The following is an 18,253-nucleotide window of genomic DNA, read 5'->3' on the forward strand; positions in this document are numbered from 1 at the left end:
TCAAGTCATTGTTCTTATCAAATATGATGTGTATCATATCTGTTCATCTTATCCATTATTCTCCATATCAAAAAAATGTGGGTCAGTCTTTATGCAACAAATAATGATCATGAACCTACACTAATTAGAATTAAGAATTAAATGATCTTCTAACAAGCTCTTAAGATCAATTACTTATGGTATATATACATACTAATTATAAGCAACATGATTAATATTTACTAAGGCTCTTAACCCAAACAATTATGCTAAAAACATGAGCATGTACACTACTCTATTAGAAATAGAGTTTTTCTCACCGAAAAATTATTTCCTTTTTTCGAGTTTTCTAAGAGTATTTAGCTTTTTGCCTCATTTTTAGTGATCAGATAAGTATTCTTTTGGGATAAATATTGGAGGAATAAATAATATATTTTTTTTTAATAGAAAAACAAGATTAACTAAATGGGACAAAAAACAAAATTGGATATCATCTTATCAAGTAATGCCACGTGTCAATAATATGTTCCCCAATATACATGGCTTTGCTGGATGAAAATGATGGCAATTTAAATAACAAATAATATTGAAAAATATAAATTCGAATAGGAATTAATGAAACTATCAAGTACTCATATTCAATTTTAATTTCAATTCTTTTCTTAAACTTCAGCCAAATATTTGTCCAAATGCCTACTAAATATAGTAATATACCAAACTTCAAATACCACTTGTTAAATGCACATTTTCAATGGTAAACAGAAAAAAAATTCGCGTTTTTACAAAATTATGTATTTTTTCGTCTCAATTTACGTGATACTATTTGACTAAGCACAAACTTAAAAAAATAATCATTAACTTATGGTAAAAAAGTATGCCTTAAAACTTTTGCATGACTATAAATCATGTCATAATTTTTTTTAAAATTAAATGGTTTAATTCCTAAATATTAATTAATATGTTGGATTTTTTTAATTAGAACATACTTAAAAAAAAATATCACATAAATTGAAAAAAATGATTAATTACTTTTACCATAATTAAATACTAAAATGAGGTAATACGTATATATAATTTAATCAGAATGACACTACTTCCTTTTATCTCATTTTATGTGCACTCTTTTTTAATCCATTAAAAAAAATAACACTTTATAACTGTAGTTAGAAACAATTTGACTTTAATAAAAATGATTTACAATCACACAATATTTAAGAATATTAAATATCATAAATTTAAAAAAGAACTTTTTTTAAAACTGTATCAAATTAAATTATGTCACATAAAATATAACGGAGAGAGTATATAAGAATTTATGTAACAAATTAAATATTCCCCCTCACCCTAAAACAAGTACTATATAAGTAGTTGTTTTAGACCCTTATAACATCTTATAAACGCTAAAAAAAACAAATCTTTTTGATCAAGTATTTAACATTCTTGATTTTCCGACGATATGCCGATCAGCCGGATAGCAATCGGAAGGACGGAGGAAGCCACTCACCCCGACGCCTTAAAGGCGGCGTTGGCTGAGTTTATCTCAACCTTGATTTTTGTATTTGCAGGTTCAGGTTCAGGTGTTGCATTCAGTAAGGTGACCGGTGGGGGTGCAAACACCCCCACCGGTCTCATTGCTGCTGCGATTGCCCATGCTTTTGGGCTATTCGTAGCGGTTTCGGTTGGGGCTAACATTTCAGGAGGACATGTTAACCCTGCTGTTACATTTGGTGTTTTTGTTGGTGGTAATATAACACTTTTACGTGGAATTTTGTATTGGGTTGCTCAATTGCTTGGCTCTGTTGTCGCTTGCTTGCTTCTCAAGTTCATCACGGGTGGCATGGTGAGTTTGTTAAGTATTACACCCTCGGTCCTATTTTATATGAATTAGTTTAACTTGACACGAAGTTATATACACGAAGTAAACACAATACAAAACAGTTTTAATCAGAGGCGTATCTAAGGAGGGTTACCGGGTTCACGTGAATTCATGGTCCCCTCCCGAGATCATATATAGTAGACTAGTAGTGTTATATTTTAAAAAAAATTGAAATATAGATGTTTGAATATATATATATTAATTTTAGACCTATAATTTTAAAATTTTAACGATTTTCAGTAGTAAAAACTTAAATATCGAACCGATTAAATTTATATCATAGATCAACCTTTTTATAACAGTGCACCCATCATCTCAAAATCCTGAATACACCTCTGGTTTTAATACGCTCCCTAATAAAAGCTTTCTCAATGTCTAATCAATATGAGTCAAGTAAAATAAACGTGTATTATATATATATATAAATAACATTATTTGACTTTGAAATGATATTGCAGGAGATAGGTGCATTTTCTTTGTCTGATGGAGTTGGTGTAGGCAATGCATTGGTACTTGAAATAGAATGACATTTGGGCTAGTCTACACGGTGTACGCTACCGCAGTGGATCCAAAGAAGGGTAGTTTGGGAACAATTGCACCAATTGCAATTGGTTTCATTGTTGGAGCCAATATCTTAGTTGGTGGGGCTTTTGATGGGGCCGCAATGAACCCGGCAGTTTCATTTGGGCCAGCAGTTGTGAGTTGGACCTGGAACAACCATTGGGTTTATTGGGTTGGGCCTCTTATTGGTGGTGGGCTTGCTGGGCTTATTTATGAGTTCTTTTTCATTAATCAAACCCATGAACCATTGCCCCAATAAGATGAAAATGTAAAATGATGAATTTTAGAATTATATTGTGTGTGATTTCACAATTGCCCTTTGATTTGGGATGAACTTGGTTGTTTGGTGTGAAGTTGTTTGGGTTGGGAGAGGGGGTTGAGGGTAATTATGTAATTGTGTTGGGGTGGGGGTTGAGGGTAATTATGTAATTGTGTTGGGGTGTTGGTGGGGGTTGATCAGGGTATATATGTAATTGTGTTTGGGGGGTGGGGGGTGGAGGTGGGTTGGGGGTTGAGGGTATTTATGTAATTGTGTTTGTTCCATGTTACAATTGTCTGTTGAAGTTTCTTTAACTATGCATCAATATTTTTTAGTAATTGTTGTAATGTTTATACTAATAGATTAAGGTTAGGGAAAACTATAGAACATACTAATAATTGTATAAAGAGAAAAAAATGTCTAAAAATGATTTAACTCGCATAATAATATGTAAATGATAATATGAAAAAAGATTATCATTAAAGAAAAATTTATTTGATTGTCGAAAAAATCAAAATTATTCACAAATATGGCTAGTGCCTAGTTATCTTCTTCAAAAAGGTCTTCTCTACAAGCTGTAGCTTGGTTCTACAAAGTGGACACGTGTGACGCTCGGAGGGACAAGTATTCAAAGGCGGACCTAGGATTTGAAGATGTCGAGATTTTATCATCTTAATATAAATGCCAACAAAATGTTCTATGATGACTGAAGGCTATTATCGTTAATTACAAATTGCTCACCAATAGCATGAACAGTAATAAAAACACAAGTATATAATAGTCAATGAAGTGGAAGGAGAACTGCGAAGTTTCATGTTTAAATTTCGTCTGGAAGTAAAAAACATTAAATACTATCTTCCAATCTATCTAAATCTCAAAGCTAGAGTTATCTTGTGAATAATCGTGTACATGCAAGTTGGTTCAAACACTATCGTCCAAATTATTTAAAATATCATCTGAATTTGGATGTCAAGTTTTTTCGAAACTTAGAGAAGAGTAAAAGGAAAAAAAAAAGTCTATATATTATGCATTTTTCTTGCCTTTTTTTTTTTCACACAACAAGCACTTTGCTGATTAAAAGAATAACAACAATCAAGAAAACAAAAATCTTTTGTTACAAAATATTATGAATAGAATAACGGTCTCAAGCAGTATCCTAATCTTTGTTACAAATATTATGAATAGAATAATCTCAAGCAGTATCATCTGGTGCCATAAGATAAATTGGTCTCTTGTGTTTTGGTTGCAATGGCCTTCCATTCCTTTCAGCATACTGCATTCAAAATTAGATATAACAATAATTAGAGGCGAAATCAAGATTTTAAAGTTTATAGATTCGTATGATATCTCATTGTAGTCTCAAGTTAATATATAACAACATAACTAATTTTTTTTAAAAATATTTATATATATTTTAATGTATTTTTTTAATACATATTAATTGTGTCATATAAATCCATAAGCCACATTATAGCAAATGAGTCTATCTATTCAAATATTAACAATGAAAGAAGTTCATTTGATAGGATCGATCGGACAACGTAGATATTTACGTGTCTGGTATGACATAAGTCATAGAAACAAAGTAATATTTCATGAGAAAGTCCTTTGTTGGTGTTTGGTTATCAGGGAAACAAGAAAATGACTTTTCTCTTTTAGGACCGAAGTCGTTTTTTTATACATACCATAAGTTTTATTCTTTTTATCTCAATTTACATGAATATTATAAAAGTGTAACTTTCAGAATACTTAATTTTCATCATGAATTTAGGTGTAGATTCTTTAAATATTTTAAAACAAAATTTACTATATATCTAAAAGCTATACGAAAAATATTACTACTACAACTCCACAACAACTAATGATTCAAAATATTTTATAGAAGTTTATAAAATAAAATTATAGTCTATGAAAAAAATATTTGACTCCTTAAATAATGTCTTCACATAAATTGGACGGGGGAGTAATTTCAATTGCTTGCTCAAACATATACTAGACATAATATAATTATCAATTTTTAATCACGATCGGATATACATATTACATGATACCGGTTCAACTCAATTCAATAATTTTAATATTATCCATGGAAATTGAGTTACATCATACCAATTAGTCAATTACCAAACATAGTTAGCATAAAATAATTAAACAAAATCTGTTTATGGAGATTAGGAGAACTTACATCATGAACAGCTTCTCTAAGCATTTTGACTTGAGCTCTTGAAACAGTCCTCACCTAATATTGATTACAAATTGCATTAAACATATTATTAGTATAAATCTTAGTTGTTAATTAATATGGACTTAATCAATATTAAGTTGTTAATTACCTACCTTTTTTTTAATTGTCCAAATGACTCCTTCGGTGCAAGGAGGAACAGTAAGTGAACCCATATATCTATAATATTTTCTACTACCAATCTTGATTTCTCTTGGATCAATCATACCAGCATTTTTCACTTCATCTTTTTTGTCAATCATAGATGATATATTTCTTATCAACTGCCAATAAAATCATGTAATATTAGTATACTATGCGTATATAGATGACACAGACCTCATTTGTTGTCATTAAGATTAAGATATTTAAACTGAAATATGCATCTGAATATGATAACGTACTAGATTTACCTTGGAGAGAAATCGATCAGGTTTACCAATTTTGTAGAGAACTCCAATCACAACAATTTTATTTGTTGCATTTTCATTGAAGTGTACCATGTGCATTTCCATGTCATACCTGTCCCAAAAAATAACATGTTAAATAAAAGAAAATGGTATAAAGTACTTCGCCTTTTAATGCGTTTTATTAAATTTTATGTGATGTGAATCTGAATTAATCGCGTACCTTCTGCCGTTGACGGTGTGTTCGGAAGGAGAGTGCCAATGAGCTTGTTGTAGTGGATAATTTGTGCCATTTATTAAAACAGATCCAGCATCACCATGCCATTGTAACTGCACTCATATATACTAACTTCATTATTTTTATGATTTTTAAAAGGTAATTAATTAACAATTTGACTATTAATTAAAAATAAATTGAACAATATATAAGAGTGAAAAGTGAAGAGATTTTTTTTTAATTAACAAAGGTACACTTTAAATTCCTAGTGGTTTAGATCTACCAGCTCCATTATATAATGACAACGTGAAGAATAGTATATTTTTGTTGAAGAATATTCACGATTACTACTATTTAGCACTTTTTATAGCACCTTTTTTTTTACACTATTAGATATTCCTAAAAATATTTATATCAGAAACGAATTCAAGATTTAAATTTTAAAATAACGCTTCTAAGAGCAAGTATCGAGTTTTAAATATATATATATATGTTGACCTTAATGAAAAAATTACATAAATGACAACTTAAGATATCATAATTTATAAAATTCGTTATTATTCAAAAAAAATTACAAAAATACTTTCTCAGTTATATATTTATCCCCTTTCGAATACATTCCTCTAAGTAAGTAATGTATCATTTGCGCGCAATGTATCGTACAATCAAAAAATATATACGAGAGCAATGAAAAAATCAGAATTTTTATAATTGAGAAATTTTTCGAAATATAATATAATTAACCCTCAAATATATGAGATTTCTGTACTTTATACATATTAAATTCAAATGTATATATAGGGAAAAGAGAGGTCAAAAGTTGAGGAGCATCTTTAAAATTATTGAAGTACGTATAACTTTTGGGAACTCGAATAATAAAACATGATTGGCCCACCATAATTAGAAATTTTAAATTTGGACTATCTCTTAAAATTGTTCTTTTTCATATGAATAAAGACCTCCTAACACAATTAATTAGTAGCTGTCAACAGCTAAACCTATATAGTATAAAAATGTTTAATTTCTATAAACAAACAGTGTGAAATTTTTTTTCTAAATATTATCTTGCTTATTAAGTTAATTACAACTTTTTTTTTTTAATACAAAGTATTTTTCAAGTTGTTTAATTTCTTGGTAGAAGTAGCTAGCAACTTTATAATATTGTAATTTCATAAGTAAAAAGTTTGAGATGAGTAAATGTACGTAAACCTTATCCTTATTTTTCTGCGATAAAGATCGAAAGACTGTTTTCAATAGATTCGAAAGAATATATACTCACCGAAATGTCATGTCCTCTATTCTTAACAGTAGCATTGCATAGCTTGTAATGTCTTTTATCTGGCTTTTGAATAATTCTAACTCTTTCATGTGACATATCAATTGGAGATTGCATTTCTCCATTATTACAAGCTTCCCATTCTTTCTTCAATTTCCCCCACATTTTTGGACCTTTTTCACTTTTTTCACCATAATCAAACTCCCTCTCATCCTCTAATAAAATCACAAATATCATAAACCAAATATCAATAAATCAAACAATATAATTACAAAGACATATTATACATAATTACAAAGAACAGTTCTATGCATTAAGCTCATAGTTGAATATAAGAGAAAATTTTAGCTAGGTTGTTGAATTCCTTTACATTAAGTTTTCTAATTCCGCCACTATAGTCTATAGCTTTGAGCAAGGTACGAGAAAATATCAGATCCCATTGAAATCTAATATATAAAGCCTTAGATCGATTCAATGTCATCTCATAACTTTCTCAAACCTTGCTCAAAACGAAAGGTTAATGCATTGAACTACGTTTTTCTTCTTTAATATCAAAAAAACAAAAGTGTTGTAGTACTTACCAACTTCTTGAGCTTTAATAAGTGTAGCGGAGAAGAAGATGATGATGAATAAAACAGATAAATATCTTTGTTGCCTCATTATTAGAATTATTGCTACTTTTTTTCTTTCTTGGAGATGAAGAAAATGTAACAAATTTTAATAAGAAGAGGGTTACCTAGTTGGGCTTTATATAGATGGAAAAAAAAACTATGGTGTAAAATATAATTTCCTATGTGGCTGCCACATGAGACTTTCCTATGACTTTCTTTTTTTCAAATCTTATTGGACAAATTAATTATCAATACCAACGACCATATCACGACAAATTAATAATAAAGAAAAACAACAAGTGGAAAAAGAGAAAAAAATGACAATATTGCTTACGTTTGGGTAGGGCTCAAATCAATATTTCAACTATACTTTTGAGTATATTTGATACTCCACTCCCAATTTATATGATACAGTTCATTTTTCGAGAGTTAAATAATTTAAGTTTGACCTGAAATTTGCGCATTAAATTTTCAATTTTTTAAAAATGAAATTTATATATTTGTAAACTACGTAAAAAGTACTAAAAGTCACAATAATTGACAATCCAAAATATTTAAAAGATATATGAAAAATTTACAATTGAAGATAAACTTATTTGAATCTCAAAATCTGAAATGTGTCACATAAATTGAGACGAAAGGAGTACTTTAAAGTTTACCAAAAGATAAGCACTTTTTACTTTCGTCAAATATTATAATTGATTTTGTTTGTTAAAGTTGAGGAAAACTACGAAAAAAAGATTTAACCAAAAGCTTAGATCGAAAATAGCATAAAATGCACCAAACTCTAGACACTAGATAGCAAAAATTTCAAAAAAAACTACAATGGCAAAGTGAAATCCTAGATTTCCTGTCTTTTACTACCTCATCTAAGGGCGGTGCTAGTCAGGTAGGATCGAGGAGGTTCAATCTCCTCCAGGCTCCAACACTTCATTTTTAGGCCAGGAACGAAAAATGAAATGTTGCTTAAAGCTTCTCTAGTAGTGAAATCCGGATGCTTGTAGCTCAACTATATTTAATCTCAGGAATCGATGTCCCAAAAACACTAAACTTATGCATATAAGTATATGTTAAACCATTTTCAACTTTCTTGTATGTTTTCTTCTTTCATATTTTAAACTCTTTTAGTAAACATCCTGATTTCACTAGTTGATAAAAAACTTTTTTTTTTTATATTTGTGTTAGTTAGGGGTAATATGAATTAGTAAGACCATAATTGACAAAATCTAGAAGGCCTATCATTCAAGACTAGTCAACGTGCGTTGATTAGTATTTCTTATTAAAAAAAAAGGTGTTTTAAATTCGAGTTTTCATATGAGTTTTAGTATAAAACATAGATTATTAAGTTTCAGAGTAATTATAAAATAATTACATAAAAATCATAACAAAGTTGATTTGTTACTGGTTAAAGCTTATTACAATTACAAATTATATTACACAATATTAATTTTTTTTTATAATATCGACGTATATAATTAAATCTCTTGAAAATTATGTGTCAAATTCAATCGCCCAATAACCCTTAGAGGTTTAAAAGGTTTATAAAAGCAAGATTAATGCCAGCTAAAAAGTATTAAAATGCACTAATAATCACTTCAATAATTAACGTAGACTGCACTAAAATCCAACAGAGAAAGGATAAATAAATGTTGAATACGTTCCATAAACATAAAGGGATATTTGATTGATGCATTTCCCTACCATAATAATTTATAATGAATCCAAATTAAGAATATGGACGACGACTCTTATATTCATGTCTATTACTATTTTTACGTAGGTTAGCTCTTGAATATTTTAATAATATGACTTTTGGATAATTTTTTTTTTTATGATATGGCTTTTGGACGAATTTTTTGTGGAATCTTTATGGAATTGTAGGGAGTTGGGGGAACAAATAAGTATTGTCTAACCATTTTTAGAGTGACTTCTGAACATTTATGGGCCAATTTATAGGAATTAGACGATCTTCTCAGTTTTTCGTGTGTGTTAGCCGATGAATATACTGGTAATATGGTTTCACGATGATTTTTTTGTGAAACCCTCCGCAGGGAGTTGGTGGAACAGTACGTATAGTTTCACCATTTTTAGAGTGAATTTTGGGCAATTAGGGGTCAATTTACAGGAATTATAATTTTTTCAGTTTTTCGTATGTGTTAGCACAAGAATATTTTGGTGATATGATTTCCGAACAAATTTTTTGTGAAACCATTATGGAACTCTCCATTGAGTTGGGAGAGCAGTACGTATATGCTCACAATTTTAGAGTGATTTTGGGGAATTTAGGGGCCAATTTACATGAATTATGTAATTTTCTCAGTTTTCGTGTGTTAACACCCATAAATCTTTTGGTGATATGACTTCTGAACGAATTTTTTGTGAAACCTCTATGGAACCCTCCATAGGGAGTTGGGGGAGCAGTATGTACAATCTCACCATTTTTAGAGTGATTTTTGGGCATTTATGGGCCAATTTACAAGAATTAGATGATTTCTCAATTTTTTGTGTGTTAGCCCATGAATATTTTGATGATATGACTTACAAATGATTTTTTTGTGAAACCTTTACTAACCATTTATTTCATATGTAAATAAAATTTATAATTCATATCATTACTTTTAAATCATTTATATCACATATAACTATTATTATCACCAAGATAAAATTTATTATAACTTCAAATCAACTCCTACTTTACCATTTATATCCATCAATTTTTATTATTTTTTATCAAATTTATTTACCAACCAAATTGACCAACTAATGGCTAAAAGTAACAATGTTGGTTCGTCTTTTTGGTTATATGATCGAGAAATGCAAGTTTAGTGTGAGAATGTTGTTTGTGATATGTGTGAATATATTAAAAATTAGTACACTACAACTTATGTTCAATTTTATTTTTTATTGAATTAAAGTTTGATCAATAAATGCTGTATTTTTTAAGAATAGCTTTGGGATAGTCATGTGATTTTATAAACTTTTGCTTATTTGATATGCTTGTATAAAAGATTGGGGATGATTTTAATAGTTTTACAACTTATGAGTTTTTATGTTTAGGGCTTACCCATCGGTGGCCCCCTAAACTTGGCACGATCTTTCACTTAGACACCTCAACTAGGCTTTGTTCATTTTAGACACCTCATGTCACACCCAACTGTGTCAATTTGACACTTTCTGCTGAGATGGCATAGCAAGTGTGATACACTCACTAGACGCGCGTGAGAGCCTCATTTTACTAAATTTTAATTTTTTTTTTCTTCTTCTTCCCCATTTTTTGGCTACCATTTTCCAAGCTTAAACTCTTTCCATGGTGAAATAAATTTGACGATGTCACAAACAAAAAGTGAATTCTAGCGCCCATAAATATTAAGCTTAAATACTTTCACTTATTTTGTTGTCCTTCTTCCTCCTCAAAATAATTTGAGAAAATCAACATAAATTTCAAGAAGAAAAAAACACTCAGAAATGGCAAGAAATCATATTTTCAATTATCAAATCCTTCATTCACAACAAACAATTTTAGCATTCCAATCCATTTGTATGCCTTCTCACATCATAATCACAGAAAAAGTCCAAATCAAATAGATAAGCTATATAATTTTTAGTAGAAAGTTTGGGACACCGATCCATATTTATGTACCAAAGAACCAAATTTTGACTTGCATTGACCCAGAAATTCAGCAAAAGAGAAACAATAAAAAAAAACCCCAAAAAGGTTAAGCAAATGCATTACCACATTCACCAAATCAAGCATTCAAACATCAATCTATTAGAAGAAAGACGTTCTTATCTCACAAATTCACAAAGTGACAAAAACAAACAAACAAAAAGCTTCTTCTTTTGACACATTTGGGTGGGGGAGGGTCGGGGGTGGTGGTGGGTGGAGAAGAAAATCTGAGTGAGAGAGAGGGGTTGGGGTTTGAGGTGGAGGTGGGTAGTAGAGAAGACAATTTGGGGGTGGTGTGGGTATAATTTTCTTTTTATTAAAAGTGTTTTTTTATAAAAATTATTTAGTTAAAGAAATGCCACATGTCAATGAGTCATTGGTAGTTTTTTTTCCTACTCAAGATTCATCATTTAATATATATTTTTTTTATATATATATGCCATGTGTCTTTATTTAATTCGTCACTTTGACACGTCATCAACGAGTGTTTTACACACACCTTACAAATTTGGCAGATTGTCGAGAAAGTATCAAAATGACACAGTTGGGTATGACATGAGGTGTCTAAAATGAACAAAGCCTAGTTAAGGTGTCTAAGTGAAAGATCATGCCAAGTTTAGGGGGCCACCGATGGATTAGCCCTTGTTTTTATATTATTAGTTCATATGAATTAAATCCTACCCATAAAGTGTAAAAACAACTATTGATAATTAATGAGTTTATCCAAAAAAAAACAAGCTGGTTTATTCTACAATAAAAAGAAATAATAAGAAAAGATTAGTTATAATGGAGTGTGACGAGCAACTTAAGAGCAGCCTCTCTTTGATTTTTTTTTGTTTGTTGTCTTATAGAGTAATTAATTATCATTTCTTATTAGGAATATAATATATAATAATAGATTAATTAGCTTTAGGAAATATATATATATATATATCAAAATAAATTCAAAAATCTTGAAGATCGGTATAGAGATCCTAATTGATCTTTGTATTCAAATGATTTTAGGTCTGTTTGAAATCATGATTTGAAACCATGATTTGAAACCATGATATCAAATCATATTATGAAATCATAAAATAAAGTTGAAGTTTTATTTGGACTTGCAATTTAGACTTTTTATGTAGTAGTATGTTTTCTCATAAACATAAGGGCTAACCCATCGGTGGCCCCCTAAGTGAAAGATCGTGCCAAGTTTAGGGGGCCACCGATGGGTTAGCCCTAAAAACAAATACTATTGTTTTAGCATGTATTTACCATATTTTTCATCTTATATATTTAGTTTTTTTTTTTTTGAAAAATTAATTACATGCAATCATCATTTAGATAATCTGATAATACCAAAAAAAAAAAAAAACTTATGTTGTCAACGTGGAGAAGTTAAATTTCGATAAGCTATAAGCTTAAGTTGGTTAAACTTGAAATGAAGGAGACATATTATTGTAAATGTTTAAGTTATATACCTTGTTAGTATAATATATATATATTATTAGGTCATCTTTATCTGTAGCTAGTAATATGACGTATTTTTAAAATTATACATCTCACATTTTATGAAAACTCACTTATAAATATCCTTTAAATAATTTAACAATGTAAATTGTTTTTTTTTTTACTAATGATGTATATGACTTAAACTCTTTTGTGGTATCCTCCGATCAGATCTAGATGTGAACCTGGAACTTGCCACTATGGAGAGAAATGAATATGTCAATTACTACTCTCGTTTTTTTTAGATCATTAATTATCCAATGATTTTAAAAGATAGATGATTAATTTATCAACATTATTATTATCTTAATTAATTAGAACTTGAATCATATTGCTATTGGCTAATTAAGCAATACATATCAATATATCATCGTCTTATAAGTTAAAAGCATATGTCTCCCATCTATTGGAAAGTTTAGTGTATAAGTTAGAAGAATATATATCGTGATAGATGCACATTATTTATTTATTATTGTTAATTGTACTTAAAGAACTTAATAACCTTTAAAAGACTATGAATTATGAAAACATGCAAAATTTAGAATTGAAAAAATTATATTAAAACAAGGATGAGATTTTCTAATCAGTAAAATGAAAACATGCAAGATTTTCTCTTGGCAGCCAAAAGGCCTTTTTGTACGTAGGTTTGCCCATATGCACTCTTTTGATCGAATAAATAACTTCCACTTGGTTTGGGTGTAATTAAAAAAAAAAAAACCAGTAAAATGGGCACTTAAATAATAGGATAATATATTTAATATATAGTTTGTAATGTTGGTGGGAAAGACGGCCAAATTGACTTGTTTGAAGACAAAGAACTTTAGAGTAAATAATTATTCTCTCCGTCCTTAACTTATATGATGATATTTGACTGATACGAGATTTAAGAAAAAATAAATCTAAATTACAATTAAATCATCTTTAAAGTACATATATCCGTAACGTTATTTTTTCACATTACTTCAAAGATAGTGGAGTATTTGTTTGTGCAAGCCATCCATTAAAAAGATGAAATCGTTGAAGTATATAAATTATACTAAAATAAAGAGAAAAAAGTAAATCAATTGTCTAAAATTTGTAGTAGTGTTGTTAAAGATAAAATTCTCTATGGATTAATTTAATGACAAACAAGTAAAGTTAAAAAAAGAATTAAGTTATATGTACTGATAATATAAAGTATTTTTCTATTAGTAGTGCAATTTAACTTGTTATAATAGGTTCTTAATATATTTTTTAATAATTATATCAGGCTAAGATATTTGACTTTGTCGTGGCAAGAATAACAAGAGGACAACCTTGACATGATTGCGAACATTGCCCATTGTCCAAGAGGGATGAACGTGTTCGTGTTCGTGTGTGCATCTATTTTAAAAAGTTGACACACTGAAGTTGGCTAATGGCACAAAAGGGTACCGTTCGTGGGTGGTGGTTCAACAAATTGTGGACCCTTTCACCTAGTTGAGCTGAGAATGGTAAAATTTGTAAAGAAACATATTATGAACCTAACTCAACCCCATAATATAGCGGATTGTCTAAGTCCATATAAAGAAATCAAATCTCCCATCCCTAGCTGATGTGAGACACTCAACATACACCCTCACACTCGAGGTTGGGCATCTGGTGCATGAGCAATTTAATATGGGATCAACATCGATAATCGATAAACTATGAATTGGAATGGGTCTGGCCTGATATCATGTTAAAGAAATGGATCTTAGATCTAACTCAACCCCAAAGCTAGTTTATAACTAAGTGAAAATTGTCAAAATCCATATAAGAAGACCAAATCTCCCTTCCCTAGCAGAAATACCCCTTACGTTATCAACGTGGAGAAGTTAAATTTCCATAAGCTATAAGTTTAAGTTGCTTAAACTTGAAATGGAGACAGATTATTGTAAATGTTTTAAGTTATAAGTATAAGAATTTTTATATTATTAGGTTATTTTTATCTGTTAGCAAGTAATATGACGTATTTTTAAAATTATAAATCTCACATTTTATGAAAACTTATTTATAAATAATCTTTAAATAATTTAACAATGTAAAAAAAATCTTTTTTACTAATGATGTATATGACTTAAACTCTTTTATGGTATCTTTCGATCAGATCTAGATGCCAACCTGAAACTTACCATTGTGAAGAGAAATGAATATATATGTCAATTACTGCTCTCGTTTTTTTAGATCATTAATTATCCAATGATTTTAAAAGATAGATGTTTAATTTACTAAGCAATACTTATCTATAAATCATCTTATAAGTTAGAAGCATATGTCTCCCATCTATTGGAAAGTTTAGTGTATAAGTTAGAAGAATATATATCGTGATGGATGCACATTATTTATTTATTATTGGTAATTGTACTTAAAGAACTTAATGACCTTTAAAAGATTATGAATTATGAAAACATGCAGAATTTAGAATTGAAAAAATTATATTAAAACAAGGATGAGATTTGCAAATCAGTAAAATGGGCACTTAAATAATAGAATAATATATTTAATATATAGTTTGTAATGTTGGTGGGAAGGACGGCCAAATATCCTTGTTTGAAGACGGAGAACTTTTAGAGTAAATAATTATTTTTTCTGTCCTATATGATGATATTTGACTGACACGAGATTTAAAAAAAATAAAATCTAAATTACAATTAAATCGTCTTTAAAGTACATATATCCGTAACGTTATTTTTTCACATTACTTTAAAGATAGTGGAGTATTTGTTTGTGCAAACCATCCATTAAAATGATGAAATCGTTGAAGTACATAAATTATACTAAAATAAAGAGAAAAAAGTAAATAAATTGTCTAAAATTATCTATGGATTAATTTAATGACAAACAAGTAAAGTTAAAAAGAATCGAGTTATATACATCGATATTATAAAGTGTTTTTATGTTATTAGTGCAATTTAATTTGTTATAGTAGATTCTTAATATATTTTCTAATAATTATATCAGGCTAAGATATTTGACTTTGTCGTGGCAAGAGTAATGAGAGGACAACCTTGACATGATTTCGAACATTGCCCCATTGCCGATGTGAGACACTCAACATATTGGACATCTGGTGTGTGAGCAATGGGGACCAACATCGGTAATCGATAAAGTATGAATTGGGATGGGTCTGGCCTATACCATGTCAAAATATCCCTCCGGGCTAATATTAGCCTAAACTTTATTACAGATAGTCATTCCCCCGTTCCTTTAGTCTTCTAAAGGGCACTAACACCATGAATCAAGAAAATCCGAGTGATATACATATAAACTTTGGCTCATTGGTCCCTTAGGGAAAATCATCAACATACAAAGTTACTCGATTGTCAGTGCACATAACATAAACTCGAAGCAAAAGTTGGAGACAGTAATATGTACTATTCAATCTGTCTATACAGATATCAAGATTCTTTGCATTCCTTGTAGTAATAATATTGTCTATGGGGGATAACAAGAACATAGGTTTGAGCTACAAAAGTACATATGATGTTCCATCCTGCTTTGTTCATATGACCAACTTGGAATCCAATCCAATAATGTTACTTCATTCGAAGAGTACGCGAAAAAATCAGCAGAGGAACAATCACCTTTTTCAGAATAGGTGTCTTCACTGTTGGATGATGAATTTAGGACAGTATCGCGTTTTAAAATCGATGATCTTTGTTCTGAATTACCTGTGCTATTCCCAGAGGATTCTGTCAAATGGAAAAAAAAGAATCATATGTGAGAGAAGGCACACTTAGGGAACAAACACAATATCAACAAGCAGAGTATTTTCTAGTAGACCTTGTTTATAAGTTACTGTTTTCTTTCGTAAATGACTTCTCCAGTAGTTCTTGATTTCGTTATCAGTTCTTCCAGGCAATTGTTTAGCAATCTTTGACCACCTGTAACGTTGATAAAACTTTTAGTACTAATAAGCCAAGCAGAAAAATCTTATCCTGGAAATGCTGAAGATGTAATTCTGTAAATAAGATGATCACAATTCAACGTGGTATTAGAGTAGGCAGAATTTCATATATCCTTAAAAGTTTCTTACGAAGAAGAAAATTAAGCCTACTTGTTTCCAAACTGTTTCTGAAGACGGATTATCAAACGTTCTTCATCTGCAGTAATATGACCGTGCTTTAGATTTGGGCGGAGGTAGTTCAGCCATCTCAATCTGCAGCTTTTTCCGCTCCTCTTCAGCCCTGTATGAACAGAGTTATATGATATGATTATCTAATGGATGTTTCAACTTTCATTGCTTCGACTTGAATTATATATGCGAAAAAATGTCAAAAAACATCTAGTGTATAACTAAATCATACCTGAAGTTTTTGCTAAGGCATCCCAACGACGTTCACCAAAGACACCTACCATCATAGACAGTCTCTCATCTTCCTCTTCGAGCCATTGTCCTCTTCGCAATTCCTCTTCTTGCATGGTTAATTGAGAAGCCATTACTGACTATTTATGGTTGCCACAAACTAACAAAGTTACCCTCCTTATATAGGATGCCAATGTGGCTAAAAAGAGAAAAAGAGTAAGTGGAAAACATAAGTTTATAATGGAATACCAGCATATCATCACAAAAGATAAATTCATCCTCTCAAGGCTTACATTGGGTCAACAAAGGAGTTTTTGAATTTTATATACATAAAGAGTGGAGTTCTATCTCCCTTTTTACATCACCAGTACACACAGGTTGTCTGCTTAACACTACACTGGGCATAAAGATTTTGTCTCATTCATCACAGTAATATAAACTATAAGCTCTAATTAGGCATGTGGTTAGATAGAAAATTCAAGATAAGCATGAGGTTTTGGTGCATTGCAAAATCCAATATATTATCTACTGTGGGGCAACAAAATTGTATTGTGCTCAACAGCTTTTTCCATTGAATTGAGACACTAATACAAGTTGAACTTTGTCACTGTTATGAAAACTACTCACTTTATTAAACCTGTAAAGATAGCCCCCAGCTTTCATAAAAATGGAAAGGTTGGATCACCATAGATAATAATTTCTCTGGTACATTGTATCGTGACACTTCGTTTAACATGTAATTCTCTTTTTTATTCATGACAACATGGTGTTCTGATCAGCTAGTGTGTACCTCGACTATTCTATCAAGTACCTGCTACCTACTACCAGCCGTAACCAGCAGAATGTAAAGCAGTGTAACAAGGATTAATTTGGCAAGATTGCACTTGCTCTACCACCATTATCATCCTTATTTGACAGTCAATTTGTGACCAAAGTAAGTGATTCTGCAAAGCAGGTGTTCATAGTGTATTCTTTTCTTTTTTTTCACATGATGATAGGTGATCTTAGGTGTATTTATATGCCTAAGTTGTCAATATTTGCCCATGAATTGATTGAAGTAACGAATGATCTTGAGTCTATTAGCTTGATTTCGTTATACTTGCGATATTATGCACTAAAACATGTGATTAGAAGTTTCAGGAACTCTCAAGGAGATTGGAGTCGAATTGAAAGAAAAGATGCAAAGATATGTTGAAAAGAAGCTAAGACTGAAGGCCCCAGGGCCAGGCGCACTGCTAGAGGCAAGGCGCCAAGGGCCAACATTCAGAGAGGCCTCTCAGGCGCTCTGAGAGCCGCGACGCGCCAAGGCCCAACATTATGGGGCCTCTGAGAGGCGCGACGCGCCAGAGTGGAAACCTCAGAGGTGAAGTTTGGGCGCGATGCTA

At 30.5% G+C, this 18,253-nt stretch overlaps 3 protein-coding genes across 3 annotated transcripts; 1 reads left to right on the top strand and 2 right to left on the bottom strand.

Moving 5' to 3' along the window:
• The first annotated feature begins 1,404 nt into the window (after window positions 1-1,404).
• Window positions 1,405-2,683, top strand: LOC125841009 (aquaporin TIP1-1). Its single transcript, XM_049520004.1, is given in 3 exon segments — window positions 1,405-1,819; window positions 2,314-2,374; window positions 2,377-2,683. Coding segments are annotated over 3 exon segments (744 nt in total). The 5' UTR covers window positions 1,405-1,435; the 3' UTR covers window positions 2,676-2,683.
• A 1,007-nt stretch (window positions 2,684-3,690) lies between these two features.
• On the bottom strand, window positions 3,691-7,483 carry LOC125841006 (alpha carbonic anhydrase 7-like). The gene is made up of 7 exons (XM_049520001.1): window positions 7,378-7,483; window positions 6,800-7,011; window positions 5,527-5,633; window positions 5,310-5,418; window positions 5,013-5,180; window positions 4,861-4,914; window positions 3,691-3,948 (listed from the first exon to the last, which is right to left on the bottom strand). The coding sequence occupies exons 1-7, from the start codon at window positions 7,454-7,456 to the stop codon at window positions 3,868-3,870; spliced, it is 810 nt and encodes a 269-aa protein (XP_049375958.1). The 5' UTR covers window positions 7,457-7,483; the 3' UTR covers window positions 3,691-3,867.
• An 8,398-nt stretch (window positions 7,484-15,881) lies between these two features.
• Window positions 15,882-16,984, bottom strand: LOC125841024 (transcription factor MYB114). Its single transcript, XM_049520020.1, has 4 exons — window positions 16,870-16,984; window positions 16,620-16,749; window positions 16,346-16,446; window positions 15,882-16,254 (listed from the first exon to the last, which is right to left on the bottom strand). The coding sequence occupies exons 1-4, from the start codon at window positions 16,982-16,984 to the stop codon at window positions 15,998-16,000; spliced, it is 603 nt and encodes a 200-aa protein (XP_049375977.1). The 3' UTR covers window positions 15,882-15,997.
• Window positions 16,985-18,253: the final 1,269 nt, after the last annotated feature.

The sequence above is a fragment of the Solanum verrucosum genome, unplaced genomic scaffold (genome assembly GCF_900185275.1).
Source record: "Solanum verrucosum unplaced genomic scaffold, falcon-dt-bn FXZP01000196.1, whole genome shotgun sequence".
In the NCBI taxonomy this organism is placed as follows: Eukaryota; Viridiplantae; Streptophyta; class Magnoliopsida; order Solanales; family Solanaceae; genus Solanum; species Solanum verrucosum.